Source organism: Miniopterus schreibersii (assembly GCF_964146895.1).
Source record: "Miniopterus schreibersii genome assembly, chromosome: 18".
NCBI classification, from domain to species: domain Eukaryota; kingdom Metazoa; phylum Chordata; class Mammalia; order Chiroptera; family Miniopteridae; genus Miniopterus; species Miniopterus schreibersii.
Genome location: NC_138121.1, coordinates 2,024,332 through 2,038,907, shown reverse-complemented (window position 1 = coordinate 2,038,907; position 14,576 = coordinate 2,024,332). Strand labels below are relative to the sequence as shown.

The following is a 14,576-nucleotide window of genomic DNA, read 5'->3' as shown; positions in this document are numbered from 1 at the left end:
CGGCGTCTAGCGGCGCGAGGGCGAGACGTCATCAGTGAGCGTCGAGCGGCGTCGGAAGCTAATTTCCTGGGAACGGTCCTTCGCGGAGGAAGGAGGTGAGTGTGACCGGCCCGACGGGAGGGCGGGAGGACGCGCGCCTCTGTCTGGGGCTGGACGTGAGCGGGGGCAAGGGCGGGTTTTGCCGGATTGACCACCCAGAGGTCTCCTGTGCTCCCACGTCAGGACTCGGGGGCCATGGCAGGAGCGAAAGTGTCCCGGGCCTTCAGACGACGCCTTGCGTGGGGAGACAGGTGATCGAGTAATGACTTAGTCACACGTGTGTGAAGCGCCCCGGGGTGCCCGCGGGGCGTGCGGGCTGTGTCTCCCAGAGTGGGGTGCGTGGGTGAGGGAGCTGAGATACAAGGTGAGACCTGGAGACTGAGGAGGGGCTGAGCCCGTAAAAATGAGGGGGCGGGGGTGCTAATGAAGTTGCTGTTCCAAACGCGGGCGGGAAGGGCCGGTGCTTCGGGGGCGTTGGCGAGGGGATGGCGGCGGAGGTCGGCTGGAGTCAGGCGGCGTCGTTGTACCTGCTCTGTGCCAGGTGGTGCTGCGGCGGCACTGGGGCTAGTGAGCATTGAATAAAACGGGCCCTGTTCCCAAGGAAACTTCAGCTGAATGGGGAAGTCAGGTATTAAAGTGTTAGATGTTTAGAGAACCTTTAAGTGCTGAAGCAAACTAAGGAGCTCATAGATACATGAACAGAGGGATAGGATCTAGTCTGGGGCACAAAAGACCCACGCCGCAAGACATGTTTATGTCTCTACCAGAGGAGCGAAAAATTAATATATTGGCTCTGGCCGGTGTGGCCCAGCGGTTGAGTGACGTCTCATGCACCAAATGGTTGCCAGTTCCATTCCCGGTCAGGGCATATGGGGGGCGGGGGTGCAGGCTCCATCCCCAGTAGGGGGCGTGCAGGAGGAAGCCTATCGATGTTCTGCTCTCACATCCATGTTTCTCTTTCGCCCACCCTCTCCCTTCCTCTCTCTCTAAAAAAGAAGTCAATAAAAATATATTAAAAATAAATATAGAGACCTGGGGGAAAGAGACCATAATGTGGGGGTTGTGTTCAATAAAGAAAGGAAGAGTTCCTCTTACAGAAAGTGGGCGAGGGCAATTTTGGAGAAAGGCATGTGTGAGATTCTAAAGGGGCATTTAGGAGGAAAACGTGTGTCTTATAAAGAGAAGTGAGTATAAAGGGAACATCGTATCTCAGGGAGAGAGGAGGCTATGAGGGGAGACTTCTCACAGAGACAACTGGACATCCTGGGGTCTTAAACCGGCAGCTCAAGGGCCACATCTGCCCTGTTTTCACCTATGGTGTGGCCTATGCCGTGGTGGTGTTTTTTTGTTTTTTTGTGTGTTTTAATCTAAATTATCTATTTAAATAATAAAGAAACATTTTAAACTGGGACATTCCACATAAAAATTCTGAATTTCTTGCTTCTCTTCAAAAAAAAAAAGAGAAAACCTGTCCTGGCCAGTGTCGCTCAGTGGTTAGAGCGTTAGCCTGCTCACCAAAGGGTTACGGGTTCAATTCCTAGTCAAGGGCACATACCTGGGTTGCAGGTTCCATCCCTGTCCCTGGTCGTGGGGGTGCATGCAGGAGGCAGCCAATTGATGTGTCTCTCTCACATGGATCCTATTCTATCGGTTCCTCCTCCCTCCCTCCCTTCCTTCCACTCTCTCTAAAAATCAATGGAAAAAATATTCTCAGGTGAGGATTAATAAAAAAAAATTTTTCTTTTGCTACAAAAACCTGGCAATGTGGAGCCCATGTTCCCACTGGCAAGGTGTGTCCAAAGCCGAGCATTAGCTGTGCCTGTACACTGAGTTCTTTGGTTCTCCAGTCTCCACTCCTCCCTATTGCCCTATCCCCAGGCTGCCCCACTCACTAGTCACCCACTTAGCCTCTGAGCATTGGAGTGTGCAGCCTGTGTTTTCATAGGTTAGAGGAGGGTGGTGCAGAGCGGGAGGGAATGAGGTAGGGGAATGGATTCATGGAGCGAGGAAAGGAACAGGAAGAGGGAAAGACTGCTTATTTTTTAAAAAGCAGTGGGGGAGGACAGTGGTGGGGATTGTACCTTGTAGAGCAAGTAGTGCTTCCCAAACTTTTCCTCTTCATGGGACTCACAGAAAAGACTAATATTTCTACACTGCCTGGGGTAGTTGAGGAGGCTGCCTGTGGCCAGTGGTAGTCAGCCTGGGAACTCTAGACATGAGGCCTGTCTGGTTGCCCTGATGGCTGAACAGATCAGTATTTTAGGAAATCTGTCACTCATTCGGGGCCCAACAGTTGGAGGGAGGCTCTGTTATAGAAGAAAAAAGGAGGTTGCATCTCATCGTAGGGAGGATGTATCTTTTAAGCTTTAGCAAGGTGATGGCATGCGGGGCGTGCTGTGTCTTGTCAGTGACGTGGGTAGGTCTGTGAGTTATGGCTGGAGATTATCTGGGTTCCCGAGGTTTGTTCATGGATTAATTCAATAGGTGTTTACTGAGCACCTAATGTGTGCCAGGCACAGTTAGGAGCTGGAGAACAGCACAAATGAAAATGCCTGTCCTTGTGGAGCCTGCGTGCTAGTGAGGTTGATGCGGACGGACCAGGGCCTTCTCGGGGGAGGGGGGGAAGCCCCTCTGGGTAATGAGGAGGAACCCTGCTCTCCCCCCCAATAGGCCTCGGGATGTCTCTGGCAGACGAGCTCCTGGCTGACCTCGAGGAGGCGGCGGAAGAGGAGGAAGGAGGAAGTTATGGGGAGGAGGAAGAGGAGCCGGCGATCGAGGATGTGCAGGAGGAGACACAGCTGGATCTTTCCGGGGATTCGGTCAAGAGCATCGCCAAGCTGTGGGACAGCAAGATGGTGAGCGGGCAGCAGGTGGACGCTCCGGAGGGGTGAGGTAGCCGGGGCTCCTCTCCACCTGTCCTGGGTTCTGACTCTTCCCCTCCACAGTTTGCTGAGATCATGATGAAGATTGAGGAGTATATCAGCAAGCAAGCCAAAGCTTCGGAAGGTACCTTCTCTCCGCGCTCAGCCTCATCCACCTGCCTGCTCTCCCGCCAGGCCCCTGGGCCTCTTTGGCTGCTTGTGGCTTTGAAACTTGGGTCCACCTCCCTCTTGGCCTTTTCCAGAGCCCTCTCTTTCTCCATCCCAACCCAGTCCCCTTCTCTCTCAGAAAGGTAGTGCATTTTACAGCAGACACTCCTAAAGTTTTTGCTCCATGCTGAGCACTCACCAGTCGCCTAGGACTTCTGTCAAGGTTCCTAAGTGGGTCTCATACTCAGTTACAGGGGTTTTGCCACTTGTCTTGTTTACTTCACATTTCCTTTTTGTTTGTTTTTTTAGTGTCCAACTTTATTTTTATGTTTCAATTACAGTTTACACACAATATTATATTAGTTTCAGGTGTACAGCATAGTGGTTAGATATTTATGCAACTTATGAGGTGGTCACCCTGATAAAGCTAGTCCCCACCTGGCCCCATACATAGTTATCACAGTATTACTGACTATATTCCCTGTGCTATACTTTGCATCCCCATGACTGTTTTGTAACTGCCAATGTCCACTTCTCAATCTCTTCACCTTTTTCACCCAGCCTCCAACCCCCATTCCACGTTTTCTTTAAATCAACATATTTTTCATTAAATTTCTCTTAGAAGGAAAGTTATGCTACTGTGAGTAGGAAACTGGTATAATTTGATAAACAGGGAGTAACTGTAAACATGTGTGGTCACTAAAGCATCGCCTAAAACCTCCTCTCAATCCCAGCTTTGGGGAGTGCTGGGTTATCTCCTGACTGTCCAGACCAGCTCTCAGAGGGCAATCCTGTTATATCCAATTCTTCTCATCAGGGGGGGCTCTCTGGAATTTGGTGGCCTCGAAACCACGGGAGGTTGTCGGGCACAGGGGTGGTGTGGTCAGAGCAGAGTTTCAGGGAGATTCATTCTTTCCTTTCTGTGGCCAGTTGTGTGGGTGCTGGGAACCCAGGGGACTTAGCTGAGATCAGACAAGCCAGGTCCCAGACAGCTATTGGTGGGCAGTGCCTGCTGGGAGGGAGCTGGGGACACTGTGGAGCCACAGAAGCGCCAGCTGACCAGCCTCAGGGATCAGGGAAGAACTAATACCTGAATTGGATGTTGAAGCAAGAATGTACATGCCAGGTCCATAGCTGGGGGGGATCCAGGGAAAGAGAGCTGTGTGTGCAGAGCCTTGGACACGGGTACCCACCAGGCTGTTTCTCACCTTCACAGTGATGGGACCAGTGGAGGCAGCCCCCGAATACCGGGTCATCGTGGACGCCAACAACCTGACCGTGGAGATTGAGAACGAGCTGAGTGAGTGTGGGAGGGGCAAAGAGAGACAGCCCTGCCTGGTGTCCTTGAGGGAGGGGCAGGCAGGATCTCAGGCTGACCTTTCCCCGAGCCCCTCCTTTCAGCTAGAATCCAGGTTCTGTTGTGGTGACGGTGGCTTAAATTAGAAGGAAGTGCATTTTCCTCTTGTGTAAACGTCCCAGTGAGCAGTCTAGGCTGGTGCCCAGGCTCTTTTTATCTTGTTAATCTGCTGCCTGTTTCATGGTACAAGGTGACTGCCCACTTTCAGCCATCTCCTCCACATCCCCAACAGCAGAACAGGGGAGAGAAGAGAACACAGCTCTCTTCTTTAAAGGTTGACTGGAAGTTGCACACATCCCTCATAGACCAGAACTAACTCATTTTGGCTTCTCCAGCAGTGAGGGAGCCAGGAAACATGGCCTTTATTCTGGGTGCCCTAGCGCCCAGCTGAAGCTCAGGGGTGCAGCTACTAAAGGAACAAGGGGAAATGGATGTGGGAGACAGCCAGCCGAGTCTGCCTGTCCCCTCACCAGATGCCCCCCGTCCCTGCCCACCTCAGACATCATCCATAAGTTCATCCGGGATAAGTACTCGAAGCGGTTCCCTGAGCTGGAGTCACTGGTCCCCAATGCGCTGGACTACATCCGCACAGTCAAGGTGAGGGAGGGTGTGGGGCTTGGGGAGAACTGAGGCTTCTCTACAGCTTCCGGTGTGAAGGGAGGTGGGGCCCCGCCCTCAGACCCTGGGTGGGGAAAGGCTTCCCTCGCTCAGCGTTGCAGGATGCAGGGGACCAAGCTGCAATGAGTGATGTTGGAGGCCTTAGCTGCTGCCAGCTGCCCAGTGCTTGATGGGTGGAGCCTGGAAAGGACATTCTCATGGCTCCTCTGCCCCACACTCCATTCCCAGCCCTCCTGAGAGGGTTATCCTGAGGGGCAGGAGTGAGGCCCAGAGAGGAGGGGAGAGAGATGAAGGGGTGCCCCACTCCCGCTGTGCTGGACGGAGCAGGTGGTGTCCAGATCTGACAAGGGGCAGCCCTGCAGAGATTGGAGGAAGTGTTAGTGTCTAGACCCCGAGAGGTAATGAGCCCTGGTGGGTTCAGGGAACAAGAAAGTGGAATTGGGGAGGCAGAATTGACGAGGTCGGATCACGTCTGACCTTTAAGCCCCGGGAGGGTTAGGTGCAAGTGAAGGCAGGGACACTCCCATGTGTGTCCACTAGCCGAGGGTGTCGGCTAGGGACATCCATGCAGGGAAGCGATGGGTCAGATTTGTGCTCTGAGTTGACTGAGCAGCAGGTCCTCCCTGAGTGGCCAGTTGCTCTGGTTGGTTTCCAGATCAGCCAGCACAGGGCAGACAATGCTGACACTTTGAGCACTGACATTCTTGGAACTGGTAGGGGCAGGAGAAACACCCTGCACACAGATCCCAACTGTCCTAGCATCCCCAGAAGAGATCAGAGCAGGTGCAGGAGCCATAGGGTTGGATCCTTCCCAAGTCTCTGCCATCTCTCACCCCCAGGAGCTGGGCAACAGCCTGGACAAGTGCAAGAACAACGAGAACCTACAGCAGATCCTGACTAATGCCACCATCATGGTCGTCAGCGTGACTGCCTCCACCACCCAGGGGTGCGTACACAGCAGGGTACCAGTGGCACAGGTGTCAGTCTCAGGAGGACAGTTCATTTCAAGTCCACATGTGTTTAACGAGTGGCACCTGCCAGCCAGGCACCAAGCTGAGCTCCCTCACTGGCATCTGAGTTGTGCCTAAGAGAAGGAGCTGTCTTTAAGCCATAACCCCCAGCAGAGTCATGTGGGGTAGAGATCTCCCGAGGGCTGTCATCCTGTTCATCCAACAAAGGCTGGCAGATTCCTGGATGGAGTTACACAACTTAGCCCTCTCAGAGCTCCTGTCTGGGAGGAAGAATGTTCATGCACAGGTCAAAGGCCAAAGGGCGAGTGTCAAGCACAGAGGAAGGGTGCTTACCAGGACTGGGTCTGGTGGCTCCCTGGAGGTGGTGGTGACTCAGCCTCAGGCAGGGACCGAGCTCTCTAGCGGGGGCGAGGGGGAGAGGGGGAGTTAGGGAAGAATAAGCAGGCCCCTAGCTTGCCACTGCGGAGGGGAGATTGCCCTGAGGCTGCACACACTTGCATACACAGCTCGGGGGACAGAAGCTCCCATAGCAGTCAGGCAGGAATCTCAGGAGGGGCTGTTCATCCCAGCCAGGTCATCATCCCCCCTTCCCTGCAGGCAGCAGCTGTCAGAGGAGGAGCTGGAGCGGCTGGAGGAGGCCTGCGACATGGCGCTGGAGCTGAGCGCCTCCAAACACCGCATTTACGAGTACGTGGAGTCCCGCATGTCCTTCATTGCGCCCAACCTCTCCATCATCATCGGGGCATCCACAGCCGCCAAGATCATGGGTGAGCCCCGGGGCCGGGAGGGGCCTTGGTGTCCTCTGTTAGATGGGGGACACTGGTCCTGGCAGGGTGTCTGCACTGCAGGGGGGTCCCGCTCCACTGGACTCCTGGCCCCTTTAATGAGAAACACTCTCAGGAAAGTTGGGTAACGCAGCTGTGTTCGCCCGCCTGGGCTGCCGTCCAAAGGCTTCTACAACCGAGATTGATTGTCTCCCAGTCCTGGAGGCTGGAGCCCGGAGCCCAAAGCCCAAGATCCAGGCGTGGGCAGGGCTGCTTCCTCCTGAGGATGTAGGTGGCCGTCTGCCCCGTGTCCTCACACGGCCGTCCCTCTGTGTGTCCGTGTCCCAATCTCTTCTTATAAGGGCACCAGTCAGATTGAATTAGGGCCAGTCCTATGATGTCACATCACCTTAGTCACCTCTTTAAAGGTCCCACCTCCAGATATGGCCCCATCCTGAGTACAGGGGTGGGGTGAGGACACAGACACATGAAGTTTGGGGGCCACGCTTGGGCCCCTCGCAGCCTCCTTGGAGGCAGGTGTGTGCGGAGTCGCAGGTTGAAGGAAGCAGTGGTTTTTAGGCAGGATACACTGGGTGTGGGTTCTCCCCCTCACTGACCTCGCATTCTTGGGCAGGTGACCTCACGTGCCCCCGTTTCCCCTGTGGTGATTGGGGGTGTGCTGCTTTCCTGTGGCTGCTGCAACAGAGGACCACAAATTGAGCTCTTTAAACACCCGTCTATCACCTCATGATTCTGGACATTGCTTCATGGAGGGCCCAGGAGGACCTGCTTCCTGGCCTTTTTTGACTTCTTGAGGCACCCATGTCCCTTGGCTTGTGTCCCTTCCTCCTGTTTAGTCTGCTTTCACATCTCTGACTCTGGCACTGCCTTTCTCTCCCACTTTTAAGAGCCTTTTCTGGTTCCATTGAGCTGGGGTCCTCCAGGAGAATCACCCCATCTCCAGCTCCTTGTCAGCAAAGCCCCTCTGGCCACCACAGGCGCCATGGCCATGGGGTCTGGAGATTGTGATGTGCATCTCTGGAGGCTGTTTTGCTCCCTCTTGGGCTGGCACACTGTGTTGGAGGCTCATTTTAAGGATTCAGTTGGTTGATGACACAGTTTCTCTAGTCCTTAAAGACACTCAGCACCAGCCTGGCTCACAGCAGGCCCCATCAGAGGTAGAGCTATTTCCCCACCTACAGCCCTCTTCCTCTCTCTGTGCCTGGAAACCAGCTCAGGGAATGCCTGGCGCTGCATACTGGGCCCTATGGTCGGCCCCAGGGCGAGCTGTGCAGCTTTGCAGACTCAGTTCAGGTTCCTGTGGTCCACTTGTTCGCTGTGCACCCTCAGGCAGGTTGCTTCACCTCTCTGAGCTTCCCTCACATTCCCCCTCTGAAATGAGACAGGCCCTCCCTGGTGGGGCCACCATGGGATCCAACCAGAAATTCAGTAAAGGCTTAGCACACAGGTGAGCTCCCAGACAAATGCGCCTGCTGCATCTCACCTCCTCCCTCCCCGGCCTGCTGCAGGGGTGGCTGGTGGCCTGACCAACCTCTCCAAGATGCCCGCCTGCAACATCATGCTGCTGGGGGCCCAGCGCAAAACGCTGTCCGGCTTCTCCTCCACCTCCGTGCTGCCCCACACTGGCTACATCTACCACAGCGACATTGTGCAGTCCCTACCCCCGGTGAGCCCCTGCTGTGCCTGAAGGGGAGGGCCCTGTCAGCCTGAGCATGCTCCCATCAGCTGGCGACAGTGGTGGGAACCCTGGGGGACAGAGTGGCACGGGGTGTGAGAACAGGGATGCTGGAGCAGATGCGCTGGGGTTGGGATTCTGGCAGTGCCACTTGCCAGTTAGGTGGCCTCGGGTAAGAGGCCTGAGCTCTGTGCCTCAGTCTTTCCATTTGTAAAGTGGGGAGAACAGAGCCTGCTTCATGGTCATGATGCAGACTCATCCTGGCTAGGCCTTGCACCTGACAAGTGACAAGCCCTACCTTTCGAGTTCGGGGGGTTCCCAAAACCACCCTCAGGCTTGGTGACCCATGAGGAAGACTCGCAGAACTGGCGAGAGCTGACCCCCTCGGGGTCACAGTTTACCACAGTAGGGGACAGTAATGTCAGCCAAGGGAGGAAGAGCGAGGGGCAGGGTCCAGGAGTACACACTGTGGTGTGTGACAGCGGGCGCACAGAGATCACTGCCCAGCCAGGCCGCGGTGCTCACATTCTTTACTGGGACTCAGTTACGCAGGGTAACTGACCCCCATCTCCAGGTTGACCCATGCACCGTAACCCAAAGACCTCACCCTAAATCACAAGGATCCTGTCTGGCCGGGACCAGACCCCTTAGGGGTAGGCTAGTTCTTCACTGCAGGGAGCTGCTGCTGACTTTGTTATTTTTATAACTATTACTGGTCAAGACCTGTGGCAACAGGTTTTACATGTGGTATATTGGGATTTCCCAAAACACAGGCCACCTTTTCTTTCATGGCACAGAACACTATTCTCAGTAATAACCCCACATATTTCCTGTTTTAATCATAACAAACTTATTCTTTGGTATTTGACAGTTTTCCATCTGCAGCAGTACAGTTGCCTGTGCAAACCAGACTAAGTTTTTAAAAAATAGTTTGAAAGACAACATTGACGGTGATACTTTGTTATCATAACACATTGTCACAGTAACACACAACATAGGGTGAAATGCCGACAGGCAGGAGTCGGACCGTGGCGCTAGCATTTTGGGAGCCCAGTAGTCTCATTGACTCCTCACCTTGACTCAGCCTGTTTCCGTTCTTCCAGGATCTGCGGCGGAAGGCGGCCCGCCTAGTGGCCGCCAAGTGCACGCTGGCAGCCCGCGTGGACAGTTTCCACGAAAGCACGGAGGGGAAGGTGAGGGTCGGGCCAGTGTTTGTGCGTGTGGGTCTGTGGTCTGTCCAGAAAAACCGATTGTCCTAGCAGTCAGGCGTGTCTGTCTGTGGCCCCACCAAGGTCACTGTCCCCTTCCCCCCAGTGTGTCTTTTTCCTGTCACTGCTGCTCTTAACAAATGACCACAAACATAGTGGCTAATGCAATATAGGTTTAATATCTTACAGTCCTGTAGGTCAGAGTCTAAAACGGGTTTTACTGGGTTAAAATCAGGGTGTTGGCAGAGCTCCTTCCTTCTGGGGGCTCCAGGGGAGGTTGGTCCCTTTGCCCTCTCCTGCTTCTAGAGGCGCCTGGGTGCCCTGGCTCATGGCCTTCCCTCCACAGTGCAGCATCTCCTACCCCTGCCTCTGCCCCTGTCTTTACATCTCTGCCTAAGCACCTGGTGACGACATTGGGCCCGTACCTTCCCCATCTCAAGACCTTAACCTGGCCATATCTGCAAAGTCCCTTTTGTCATGGGTGACATATTCACAAGACCAGAGATTCAGATGTGAACCCCTTGGGGGTGGTGGGGAGGCATTTTTTGCCTGCTGTGCTGGAGTCTGTTCCCCCACCAGCACACTGTTATCATGCAGTAATTATTCAGCGAGCCCGTCTTCTAGGCAGACTTGTTCTGAGAATGGAGAGACATTTCTGTCCTGTGCACTGTTGTTTAAGCACCCAGCCTGGTGGTGTTCAGGGTTTCAGTTGTTCGTCCTCTCTCTCTGTCTCTCCCCCACTGGTCTGGAGGCTGGGGTGCAGAGTAGTAGCACAGACAAAAGCCCTGCCTTGGACATACTCAAATTGTAATTGGGGCAGGGTAGGGGACAGCAAGTAAGTCTGTGGTGTGGCCACGGATATTAGCCTCAGGGAGGTGAGGGTTTCACAGAGACCTGAATGAAGTTAGCACGCGAATCTCATGCATCTTGGGGGACAGCAGTCAGTGCAAAGGCCCTGAGGCTGGCGTATAGCCAGCCTGGGAGAGGAGGCTGGTAGGCTGGGCAGACCATGGGCTGTGTATCTCGGGGGAGCTCGGCCTCAGCAGACGTGCTGAGAAGAGGCTGATTTGGGGTCTTTCCTTAAGAAGAGCCCTATGGGACTTATGGGGTGAGAGAGAAATGGAATGGAGGCTGACCGACTTCTGGGCGTCTCCCCTGCGGAGAGTGAAGGTGGGAGGTGGGGCAGGCAGGCGTTCTCAGGCTATTGTATCCCCAGTTGTCTGTGGGCTCAGTGTTCAGAGGACAGTCTGGGGGTCACTGGCCGTGGGTGGAACTTAATGCTAGAGCCAACAGTGGCTGAGAGTCTTGGCCCAGATACAGGGTGAGCCCGGGACAGGCAGCTGCAGCCCCTCCCCATACCCCCTCTCTCAGGTGGGCTACGAGCTGAAGGATGAGATCGAGCGGAAGTTTGACAAATGGCAGGAGCCACCCCCTGTGAAGCAGGTGAAGCCGCTGCCTGCGCCTCTGGATGGGCAGCGCAAGAAGCGAGGTGGCCGCAGGTGGGCAATGGTGGATGGCTGGGCAGGGCAGGAAGGGAGGAGGCTCCCAGCGTCCCAGCTGACTTCCTGTGCCCTGTCCTCAGGTACCGAAAGATGAAGGAGCGGCTGGGGCTGACGGAGATCCGGAAGCAGGCCAACCGCATGAGCTTCGGAGAGGTGGGCCCCTGCCCACCCTGCCCTGCCCTGCCCCTGCCCCTGCCCCATTCTGCCCTGTCTGTGTCCCCGGGCCCCCTCAGATCTGGGGCACCACCCCAGCCTCCTCCCTGTTTCCCAGGCCCCAGGTCCTCCCCTCCTCATCTACCCAGCCCCAAAGGGGTCTACCCAAACCTCAGTGCCTGCCCCCTCACCGCGACGCCCCCTTCAACTCAGGCTCCTGGTGTGGGCACTACAGGCCTCCCCAGCTTGCTCCTCCCTGCTCCCTTCCCCAGGCCCTGCCTTACATGCCCTTCCCCAGGCCTCCCACCGCCAGTCTCATGGTCCAAGCATCCTCCTGGTCCCACAAGAACAACGCGCACTCATACACACGCGCACACGAAGACACACGCACATAAGCATGCATGTGCACGCGGCCCCTCCCACCTGTCAGCTTAGGGAACAGTAAGAGGACCCAGCTCCTCACTATCACCTGGGGCCTCATCAAGGCTCATCGCATTAGGGGCCCAGTAGGTGCCTGAACAGGAGCCTGCAGGACTGGCTGGTCAGGCAGACGCCTGGGCTTCTAGCCCATCCAGGGGTGACTAACTCTAGGATGCCTCCCCCTCCCTCAGATAGAGGAGGACGCCTACCAGGAGGACCTGGGCTTCAGCCTGGGCCACCTGGGCAAGTCGGGCAGTGGGCGTGTGCGGCAGACGCAGGTGAATGAGGCCACTAAAGCCAGGATCTCCAAGACGCTGCAGGTATGGCTGGGCCCAGGTGGGAAGAATGAGGCGGACCCTGGTGGGAGAGCCCAGGTCACAGCCAGGACTTCCCCTCCCCTCCCCAGCGGACCCTGCAGAAGCAGAGTGTGGTGTACGGCGGGAAGTCCACCATCCGTGATCGCTCCTCGGGGACCGCCTCCAGTGTGGCCTTCACCCCGCTCCAGGTACCTGGAAGCCCCTCCCCCTCCCCAGGCTTCAGCCACTCCACCTGTTCACACAGGGGGGTGGGGGGTGTTGTCAAGGGGTCAGGCTGTCTCCCCACCCCACCCCACCCCACCCCACCCCACCCCACCCCACCCCACCCCACCCCACCGTTGTCTTCCTCACCTGCCCAGGGCCTGGAGATTGTGAACCCACAGGCAGCCGAAAAGAAGGTGGCTGAGGCCAACCAGAAGTACTTCTCCAGCATGGCCGAGTTCCTCAAGGTCAAGGGCGAGAAAAATGGCATCGTGTCCACCTGAGGGCGCCCTGGGTGGCCACCCACTGCAGGGACACAGAGGCCACATGGGTCGGAAGGGGTCGGGGCTGGAGGCTCCGGCAGGGAGAGCCACGCCGCCATCGGCCGGTGCCCAGACTGTCCAGGGAGGCTCGGAGGGCCCCCTAGCACCGAGATCGCCGCCCCATTAGGGGGCAGAGCCTGTCTTCACCACACCTCATCTTTTTTAACTGGGAAAGGAGATACTTTTGGAAAAAGTTTGATTAAAAGCACATTGTCAGGACCTGTCCCTGGGGAGTGATCGTTTGTCAAGCACTTGGATGACTGGAGGAGTCAGAGCTACTGGGTTTGTGGAACAAAGCCTGGGCTCCCGATCCAGTGGACTCTGGGCCCTGTCACTCCCCCCACCGCATGGGATCCCAGGAAGAGGAGCACCCTCTCCATCCCCACACCCTCGGGAACCTCAGTCATTTACAACCACGGGATGTGTCTGCTCAAAGCTCCAGCTTTCAATGTAGGCCAACCTGGGTGGTTATGGCATCGTGGGCAACTGGCCTCCCCTTTCCAAACACTCCACAGGATGCCTGAAGGCACTCAGCACGGGGCTGGCCCTTGGCCCATGACTGGGCACTGTTGTTATTTCTATCCAGTGTCTTCTGGGAGCTCCCCACCTGCTGTGCCAAGCTTGACTCACTAGGTAGGAGAGAGGAGCCCCCAGTCTATCTTGGGAAGTGGGCCCAGTCAAGGCCTCCTTCACTTGGGTTGAAAGGGGAAGGCTGAGGAGGCCATGGACTGCAGACAGGTAGGGGAAAGGCATCCAGCTGAGGAACAGCTTGGGCAGTCCAGGCAGGGGCCCAAAACCTCCATGTCCCTGCAAGGGCTACTTTAGGGAGAGTGCTGCCCACAGCCCTGTCCACTGTGTCCCAAGCTGGGCTTCACAGGGGCACTGAGGAGTAGGCCCGGTCCCTTCCCTGGGAGGTCAGTGCGCCTCCTAGCTACTGTGGGGAGGAAGACACTGTCCCCTCCCCACAATGTTCTTTGGGCTGCTCTAACGGACATGAGAGAGATTAACAAGAGAAAATCACCAGGTTTAATACATCATCTCTTAAAATCTCTTATGGCCCAAGCCGGCTTGACTCAGTAGTTAGAGTGTCAGCCCTCAGACTAAAGGGTCTCAAGTTCTATTCCGGTCAAGGGCACGCACTTCAGTTGCAGGCTCGATCCCTGGCTGGGGCGTGTGCAGGAGGCAACCAATCGATGTGTCTCACGTTGATGTTTCTCTCTCCCTCCCACTTTCTCTGAAAAACAATGGAAGAAATATCCTTGGTTAAGGATTAAAAAAATAATAAAAATAAAGCCACTCTGGTGATTCTATTTGTAGCCAAGTTTGAGAACCAATGTTCTCAATCTTTGCTACTCAAGGTACAAACTGTGGACCCTCTGGTCACCTGGGAACTTGTTAGAAAAGCATAATCTGGGACTCCTGGGTCAGACTCTGCATTTTAACCAACCCTCAAATGATTCCTAGGAAGTCGGAGAGGCACTGCCTCATCTAGGACCACCCTCTGTTTTCTGTTTTTTAATTTTTATTGATGGATTGATTTGCTTTTTAGAGAGAGAGGAAGGGGGAGAGAGAAACATGGACTTGTTGTTCTACTTATGCATTCATTACTTGATTTCTTGTGTGTGTCCTGACCCGGGTTCAAACCCGGAACGCTGGTGTATCATGATTACGCTCTAACCGACAGCTGCCCAGCCGGGGCTAGGGCCCAGGCTTTAAATAGCAAAGCTCTACATCAAAACTACAGCTCTAACGAGCACAGGGCTCCCCCGGGAAGTGTGTAAAAGTACAAATCTCCGGGGCTGAGTGGACCTAAGCACGTTCCTCTTTTGCAAGCATGCTTTCCTCCCTCGTCACTGGTGATTCTGATCAGTTCTCACCTGCACTTACCTGACTTTCCTCCACCTACAGAAGACAGCTGATCTGGCTTCCAGTATTGATGGGCGTCAAGGAAAACACCGGTGCCTAGCGAGTCTCAACC

General features: G+C 55.4%; 1 protein-coding gene across 1 annotated transcript; it reads left to right on the top strand.

The window, feature by feature from the left end:
• Positions 1-26: 26 nt before the first annotated feature.
• Positions 27-12,817, top strand: PRPF31 (pre-mRNA processing factor 31). The gene is made up of 14 exons (XM_081117509.1): positions 27-95; positions 2,710-2,894; positions 2,985-3,045; positions 4,285-4,368; positions 4,925-5,022; positions 5,883-5,989; positions 6,612-6,781; positions 8,308-8,465; positions 9,578-9,667; positions 11,054-11,181; positions 11,265-11,337; positions 11,949-12,077; positions 12,164-12,262; positions 12,434-12,817. Exons 2-14 carry the CDS (start codon positions 2,718-2,720, stop codon positions 12,557-12,559), a joined length of 1,500 nt encoding a protein of 499 aa, XP_080973635.1. The 5' UTR covers positions 27-95; positions 2,710-2,717; the 3' UTR covers positions 12,560-12,817.
• Positions 12,818-14,576: the final 1,759 nt, after the last annotated feature.